Source organism: Cheilinus undulatus, linkage group 15, assembly GCF_018320785.1.
Source record: "Cheilinus undulatus linkage group 15, ASM1832078v1, whole genome shotgun sequence".
In the NCBI taxonomy this organism is placed as follows: domain Eukaryota; kingdom Metazoa; phylum Chordata; class Actinopteri; order Labriformes; family Labridae; genus Cheilinus; species Cheilinus undulatus.
In genome coordinates, this window is record NC_054879.1 from 25,126,606 (window position 1) to 25,135,300 (window position 8,695).

Below are 8,695 nucleotides of genomic sequence, written 5' to 3' on the forward strand. Positions count from 1 at the left end.
GATGAAAGCAAGAGGTACTGCTTGTCAGCAAAGGTAACTGGTTTAAGGCCCTAGGCCGGTGGCATGCAGTTAATGCAATGAAAATTTAATGTGTTAATTTCAGACTAATGTCATTTTTATCAGCTCCTTTTCTAACTTTATCCTAGGATCCCAGCATACAAAGTGACAATGGGTGTTGACGAACATTATTTCACTTCTTTAGGTGATAAAAAAGATATTTCAGAGAGATTAGCTACCTGGCTGCTTGTAGACCGTCCACACGTCCAGCTTAAACGACCCGATGCAGAAACTCTTCAGTATTTTTGAGTGAATCACCTGGAGGCAGAAAAGTATGCAATCTTGAGTCCTAAACAAAGCCAACAACTTCAAGAGGATTTCATAAGGATTACGTTTAATTGCATGATTGAGGTGTGATGATTTAATGCTGCTTTGTCTGTTTTACATGATAACAGCTAGTAAATGTCCACATTTAAGGGAAATCAACAGATCATTTAATAAAAGAAACATATCAGTCAAGAAAAGATCTAACAAAAGAAAGGTTTTTTTAAGCATTGAAATGGAAGAAGACACAAATATGAGATCTATTGATTCATTAGCTTGGCTGAAAACTTTTTTAAGATTTAACTGATTGTTAGAATAACGGATTTCTGAATCAACACTCTGACATGTTTGACACTAAAAACTAAACTCTGAATTCCCTGTCTTGTGCTTTCTTTACTCACCGTCAGCTTGATGACTTTGTCGAAAAACACTTCTTTGTGAGCAAAGAAGTCAAACACGAAATACTGTGAGAAGAAATCAAGGGAAGAGTAATTCAGGGTTAAAGGATTAAATGTTGTCTTTGAGACTGTGATATCTAAATAGATTCCAAGAGTTGACTGATTCCTGATTTTTCCTACCTCATTGTAAAAAGGAGCATTTGTTCCTTCTTTGACTGAAGTCTGTTTCTTTTCATCACCGATCTCCACAACCACACTGGGGTCGATGTTTTCTCCCACCAGCTGCCTTGCCTCCGTGATGTTGATAGCGATCTACAAGAAAGGTTTGAGTTCACATGTATTTTTCCTTAATCATGTTTGAAAGGTGATTTAAAATGAACATTTATCACTCACTATAAAACAAATGCTTGTCTCTATTGCATTTTTTGCATGAATTTTATCTTTTGAGTGCTAATAATAATACCAAATAATAACACAAATCTAGTCCATAGTTGTATGTCTTGTTTGTTTGCTGATACCTGAAAGCTCTGGGGTTTCCCATCACTGTCCTGGATCCGAGTTTTCAGCTTGGCCCTGTGAAAACAATGATGCATAATTAGGTTTTAAGTTTTCACCTTTTCTTGCTATTAGCGCCTTTATTAGCAAAGGATAATAAAAACTATGATGGGTCATGTTGTGGCTAGCTGAATATTAATAGAGCAAAAACTAAATATACCCCATGAAAATATTTTTTGAATCAAAGAGTCCCAAGGAAGACTTAAAGTCAGACTTCTTCTGGGTTTGTTGTTCTCAGCTCTGTGTTGGCACTAACAAGACTACTCTTCCTACAGCTTGTATATTTGTCAATCAAAGCCTCTGATATTCCATGCATTCTTGCAAGCTTACATTCTTACATGCTAACACGAGGGAGCGATGATCTCCTAGCAAGGGCCAGTGTTTCTCTTGACATTATGTCAGTGTCATCGTGAAAATTAATCTCATGAAGAGCCAACAAACAAACTTGATTTCTCTATGCCAAGCATCTGCCAATGCCCAGCACAACAGTGTTCATGTCATACCTTCGAGTGTTTGGTAGGATTCTGGTTCTGATTGCAGAGGGTCCTGGTAGTTCCTCGAGGTTTTCTCCCTCCAGCAGAGAAGATTCTTCACAGATTGCCTCTGTCTCACTGTCTACACAAACACAGCAACGCATGAATAAAACCTGGTTCTATTTAGAGATCATGGATGTAGTTCAGAGTAATAAAGTCAATATAAACAGTTTAAATCATCTCAAACAGTTATCTTATAATCACTGGATGAGAGCTATAGACTGTCTTAAAAGTCAGTGAATATGTCCGATGCATGTCAAGACTCTGTCATAAGATTTATTTGTCACCCATAATTATGTATTTCATATACAGTATATTTATCTCAAGTTGAAGTGGTGAAGTTGTATACCTGTATATTTTGCACAAGTTAAAGCAAAGTATAAGAAATTCCAACCAACTAGAGAGTATTTTCCTCACTAAAGCCCTTGTGTATACATATGCGATATGGACAAAAGTATTCAGCCACCTGACCATTATACCTGCAGGGACTGTAATGACACTCGAGTGTTTCTGTGGGAAATTGTGCCCATTCATTCTGTAGAGCATTTATGAGGTCAGGCACTGATGTTGGATCAGAAGGCCTGCCTCACAATCTCCATTCCAGTTTATCCCAAATGTGCTGGATGGGGTTGAGGTCAGGGCTCTGTGTGGGTCAGTCACTCATCAAACCATGCCTTTATAGTCCTCATTTTGTGCAGTCATGTTGGAAAAGAAAAGGACCTTTCCCAAACTACCACAAAGTTGGGAGCATAGCATTGTCCAAAATGTCTTGGTATGCTGAAGCCTTAAGATTGGCCTTCAGTGGAGATAAGGGGTGCAGTAAGGTAACATTTAGGTAGGAAATGTTCTCCGGGCATCTGCCAAACCCAGAATTATCCATGTGACACTCAAATAGAGCAGCGTGAGTCATCACTCCACAGGACACATTTCCACACAGTCCAGTGTCCGTGTGCTTTACAGCACTCCCGATGCTTGGCATTGGACTTGGTGATGTGAGGCTTTCATGCAGCTGCTTAGCCATGGAAACATCATTCATGAAGCTCCAGTTGCACAGTTTTAGTGTTTACATTTATGCCAATGGAAGTTTAGAACTCTTTAGCTATGGAATCAGTAGTCTTCGACCCCACTCTGTGATTTTACAAGGTTTTCCACTGCATGGCTGAATTGCTGTTGTTCCTAAACTCTTCCACTTTCTTATACCATCACTTTCTGTGGAATATACAGAAGGGATGAAATTTCACAAACTGTGAATCCATCAGAGTACCATGCTTGAAGTCACTGAGCTCTTCAGAACAACCCATTTAGGATCACAAATGTTCTGAAAAAGAGATTGCATGGCTAGGTGATGGTAACAGGTCTGATTGATTCAATAGTCATACAAGTGTGGCCAAATACTTTTGTCCACTTGGTGTGGACCAAATATGAGGTCTCTATGCAACAATAGAAAACATTTTTCCAGAAACAGAGGTGTGAAAACACCCTTTTTCGCTGTTCATGTGCAGTAAAACATTACTAGTAGCACTTGTGTCACAGAGGTGGGTGGGTTGTGTTGTCTAAAAAACGGTGCTAGTATAAACTGACTGTAATATTCTACTCCACTAATGTGTAGGGTTTAAGTTAGTGAAAAATTATGTCTTCAACCATACCTGGTTGAATTGAGTCATTTTGTGATTGGGTTTAGACCGTGATTTTTAGCTCCCAAAACTTCAGCACCTCTCACCAGCATTCATTAAATTTCAAAAGCTGACCTCAGCTCTCCTATGTGGTATCTGTAACATTATGTTTAAATAGCTCTGTGCTTTCCTTCATTTAAAGAAATATCACAAAAAAATCATGTAATCAATGCAGAGGAATTCCCTGTGGACATTTGCTGCAGCTCAGACCTGAAAACTTCAGCCTTTAAAAAGTTGATATCAGAAGTCCCACCCTTCTTAGTTTTGACTGGCCAGTGAAAGAAAGTTAAACACTTTTAAATGAGAGTGCTGAGAGTGTAGTGACTAAAAACATCCAGTGCTAAGGGTGTTTTACACCGAAAATGCTGCTCTACATTGGTTTTGCATTGGAAATGGGTGCTGCAAGTGCAAAAAGGCACAGTGATGGATGCAGGCTCTCCCACAGATAAATACGCAGACTGAAACTATGCTGTACATTCTGCAGAACGTTATCTAAATACAGATAATTCCATCCTCTGCTGAGTGATGTTGTTGACCCATGATGACTGTAGTCATGTTCATGTCTCCAGTGTTTAATCAGGGGCTGTTTGACAAGGGTTAGTCTCACTCACAGATATCTGACAGATTAAACACCGCTGTAAACACAACCAGCAGAGAGAGTGTGTGTGAATGTTTGTTTTCCAGGCCTTACCCACAGCTCCCTTGTTTGCCAGGACCAGGTCTTTCTTTGCTTTCTTTTTCTTCTTCACCTTGAGACCAAACAAATGCTTGGCCTTTCTGCTCACAGGAAAAATTTGAGTCAGTTAAATCATATTTTTATAATATAATCTGAAACAAATACTTTTCATATTAACTACCCCAGAAAAATTATCAAATTTGTCAAACATAGAGTAGCGTGTCTTTAAATTGCGGCAGACAGGAATAGTTGGGGAATAAATTCCATTAGTAAGAAGTCAAAGTGACCGTTGTACGAGCTTGTTACCAGAGAAGTTGGGGAATGTCAACAGATGCCAGATCGTTGTGCCCTAACTTCTTTAGAATTACTTTATATTTGATTTAATAATCCATAAAACAACAAATACACACCCTTCATTAAGGTGATACTTCCCACAGTATAAGCTCACTCAAAACCACTGGTCACAACAGGAAGTGCTAAAATCCTCTATCAATCATTCTCAGTCATTAGATATTTAGATACTAAACATTACATTTCAGTCACACTTGATTTTTCTTTTTTGAGATGCAGTTTTGATCTGTGATCAGTTATTCAATCTCGCTTTACTTTCTACAAAACAGAAGAGAAACATAACATGAAAATACTTCAGACAGTTCAAAGGTGTTTCATCATTTAAAATAAAAGAACTACTTGACTTGTACTTATCAGCTCCATTTCATACATGCACAATTAAAGGCACATCAACATGTCCTCAGCATAAAAGGACACCAACAACATCATAGTCTTCATGCATCTTTAAAAAAAAAAAAATCTGTTTTAGGGCCCTTTGGATATAAATCTATACATCTATTGGGTAGACAAAATCATTATTTATAAGGCTATACATAATCTGCTTCCATCATACTTGTGTGATTTCATTCATGTGTAAACTTCTGGAAGCTACAGTCTTCATTCTGTGACGTATTCATAAAATTTTACTTTATAAATTTACTCTCTCTGTGCCCAAAGTCCGTCTGTAAATTGGAAGGTCTCTTATCAAACTAAATGTTGGAGGAAGATGCATCAGGTTTTAAATATTTCCACTCATGTCTTATTGCTCTGGGACCTGGATTTGACTGGTTTGTGCTTTGATAGTTTTTATCTTCTGTGTTTGGAGCTCTGTAAATGTGCTGCTCTCTGTCTTAGCCAGGTCACATTTGTAAATGAGATTCTTGGTCTCAGTGAGGTTCTCCTGGTCAAAAAAAAGAGACTAAAAGCAATTAAAACATCTATAAATATATATATTTTTGAAACAATTTTCCACTTCTCTTGCTTTATCAGAAAATGAATATAGAAATAACTTGTGCCCTTCCTCTTCTTTTCTCCCACTTAAAAAAATGTTTTAGTGATCTGAAAAAAATCATGAATACTTTTTGTTGAATTCTTATTTTGCTAGTCAGTGAAACCTCCACGCTCTCTGATACTGAACCACTTTTTGTCTTTGTTACACAGAAAGCAAGTAAAAACATTGTCAATAAGCACACATAAAAGATGCTTTGCAAAATTTTATGTATAATCAATTAAACTTTGATACACTCTTGCTGAGTTCAGGACTTTGACTCCCAATTATCTGTTTTGACTTCTGTGTTAATTGTTGTTTATTAATTATTGTTATAATGTCGTTGGCTGATGTTTCTGTTCTTCTTGCTTTTTGATGTAACTGTAATCCAGGGCATATCCTGGAGGTGGCCATGGTTGTCCTTTAAATCTGACCTGCTACACTAGCGGCCACCCCAAAATTCAATTATTTATACTTTAATATGTGAGTAAGCCCGTCTGAGGGTACTATCAGGTAGGATGGAGGATACAACCCTGGTCTTGCTCAGGATGTCCCTGCATGCAACCAGAGGCATAGGAAAATAATCTGTTGAAAGATGAAGTCCAGCCATTGGGGCACTTTAAGGGCCCTAAAGGTGAGCCCATGGTTGTATTGTGGATGTCCCATGGGCACAAAAACTGTCTGGGCGTATTACCAGGGGTGGAAAGGTCCGGACAATAGAGATGCCTTCAAGCTTGACCTTGGCTGCCAAGTGACACATTCGATACATGTGTTAACATGTGCCCCATGAGGAATCCTTAGCACCATACATGCCTAAAACATATGCACATGAAATGTTGACTGCCGTGCCAGTGAATGGCAATGTGCTGCTCTCTACGACTGCGGCCGCTCCTACTGGTACTGTTTTTTTTTTTGTTTTTTTTTTTTTGATAGCAAGTCACAGACGGGGGAAGAACACTGAAAAGTTCTGGACCAGTTTTTCATGGCAAACCATGTTGATGGAGCAGAAGGGAACAAGAGCCACTCCGCTAAGTGGATAAACCTGGAGGTGGCTCATATAACAAACTGGTAAGACTATTGAAGAGCCTAGGCCCAGTGAGACAATGAAGCAATGGAAATTTAACACGGGGACTAGGAAACCTGATGAAAGTGTGGGTGGTTATGTGGCAGAACTTAGAAAGCTGGCGCAGGACTGTAACTTTGGTGCTACAGACTACTTTAGAGGTTATAGACTGACTTTTTAAAAAGCACTCAAGTTGGCATAAGCAAAGGAGGCGGCAAACAGAGACTTTGTGGATTAACACGCCATTAAAGAACCTGTTGTGGAACAGAGCGACAGGGTTGGTTAACAAGGTCAGCGACACACGACCAAAGCCCAGCCAGACAAATGTTGCAGATTTGGTGGAGAAAACCACCTGGGCAAAAACTGCAGGTTTGCCATTGAAAAATGTCACAACTGTGGAAAAGTGGGACACACTTCGAAAGAGCCTGCAGAAACTAAACAGGAGGGTCAGGGAAATACGACACATTTAAGGGGGAGAAAAAGAAGTATAAAAAGAGTGATAATTTCATACAAGAGGGACAAGGAGATAGTGAGAATGAGGACGTTTTTGTCTGGATGAGGAAAACCCTAACCTTCCTAACCTTAACCCTAGATCAGATCAATCAGAAAGAGCGTAAAGTAAATGGGAAAAATGAATCATTTGAAGTAGACACAGAGTGTGGATACATGGTAATGTCACAGATGAAATTTTAGGTGGTATTTCATGATAGCCCAAAACCTATGCTTGCTCAGTGCAGGATTCAGCACAAAACCCACAGTGACCATAAAATGCCAGCATAAGGAGCAGCTAGTAGAATGTGAAAGCATCACTATGATGTTAGTTGTAGTGGTAGTGTAAGGCTCAGGAACAAGTCTAGTCTTCTTAATGAATGAAACAAATCTTTAAAGGATTTCAAAGTGTTGCACAAAAAAGATCAACAGCTATCAGATTGATTCAATGTTAGATAAGTAAAAGTAAATTTCTCACCCCTCGTCTGAAGAATTGTCAGAATGATCCATTCTGAGAGAAGTCCACTGAAATCTTCTTTATTATTTTTGATATATATTCCGTGTTACTGTGTCCTCAGGTTATCATCTAAAAGCGTAGTTCCCCCCAGCTAATCACATCTGGCTGCTTTCTATGCTAAAAGACTGGAGGATTTGTAACCGCCTCATGTTTGTCCCTGTAAATAATCCAGCCTTCTACCTGCTGACTCATTCCAGGATTACCAGGCCTGGCTCAGGTCTATAGTAGAGATATTCTGTCAGCTTTTCTCTCACTCTTTACAGCTGTTCCTTCATTTGTAGAGCCTTCATCATTTGACATGTCAGTAAATAAAGACTTAGTCCTGCTTGTCCTTATGAAAAGGCTCGCATACAGTCTTCATCTGCATCATCAAGACTAAATAAATAAACTTAATCCATATTAAATCGTATGTACCTCTGCATTATTCTTATCAGATCAGTCAAAAAGGAGATATATATATATATATATATTTTTTTTTTCCAATACTTTATTTTTAAGATTTTTTCGGTTATACTGAAGCACAAAAAAAAGGAGAAAACAATAAATTAATCCCTTAGAAAATGAAATTAATATATCTGACAGACACATAAGCTGTAAAATACAAAAATAGAAAAATAATAATAATAATAATAAACGATTACATCTGTATACAGCACATACAAGCATACATGCCTATATATATATATATACACACACACACATTATTTCATATATGTCCTTAGAACAATAAGGGTAAAATATAACATAAATACATGCCAACATGGGATTTCAGGGCGGAGTTTCTGAGAAAGAAATTACATCTTAAATACCTGTACATCAAAAGTGGCAATGGAACCATTTAAAAAGTCACAAGTCTGCTCGGGTTAGAGGTGATGTTTCGATGTAATCCATAAATGGCTGCCAGATATTTACAAATGAATCATGCTTGTTATTGATAGCATATGTAATTTTTTCTAATGGCATACAGTTTGACATTTCAAAAATCCATTTTGATAGGGAAAGGGGTGATTCTGATTTCCAGGTCAATGCAATACATTTCCTAGAGACAGCTAGGGCTATGTCAATTAGTTTTTTGGTATTTTTATTTAGATTCAGACATTTTGTATTCCCAAGAAGACAGATCTGTGAGTCAAGTGGAATTGGCGTGTCTGT

At 38.1% G+C, this 8,695-nt stretch overlaps 1 protein-coding gene across 1 annotated transcript in view; it reads right to left on the reverse strand.

The window, feature by feature from the left end:
* Window positions 1-7,536, reverse strand: part of fer1l6 (fer-1 like family member 6) — a 34,135-nt gene extending 26,599 nt beyond the window's left edge. Inside the window, exons 1-7 of the mRNA XM_041807633.1 lie at window positions 7,505-7,536; window positions 4,172-4,260; window positions 1,778-1,889; window positions 1,238-1,292; window positions 900-1,031; window positions 723-785; window positions 237-315 (exon numbers count right to left, since the gene is read on the reverse strand). Coding sequence (XP_041663567.1) covers window positions 237-315; window positions 723-785; window positions 900-1,031; window positions 1,238-1,292; window positions 1,778-1,889; window positions 4,172-4,260; window positions 7,505-7,536 — 562 coding nt within the window. The remainder of the gene's footprint in view (window positions 1-236; window positions 316-722; window positions 786-899; window positions 1,032-1,237; window positions 1,293-1,777; window positions 1,890-4,171; window positions 4,261-7,504) is intronic.
* Between the last annotated feature and the right edge of the window lie 1,159 nt (window positions 7,537-8,695).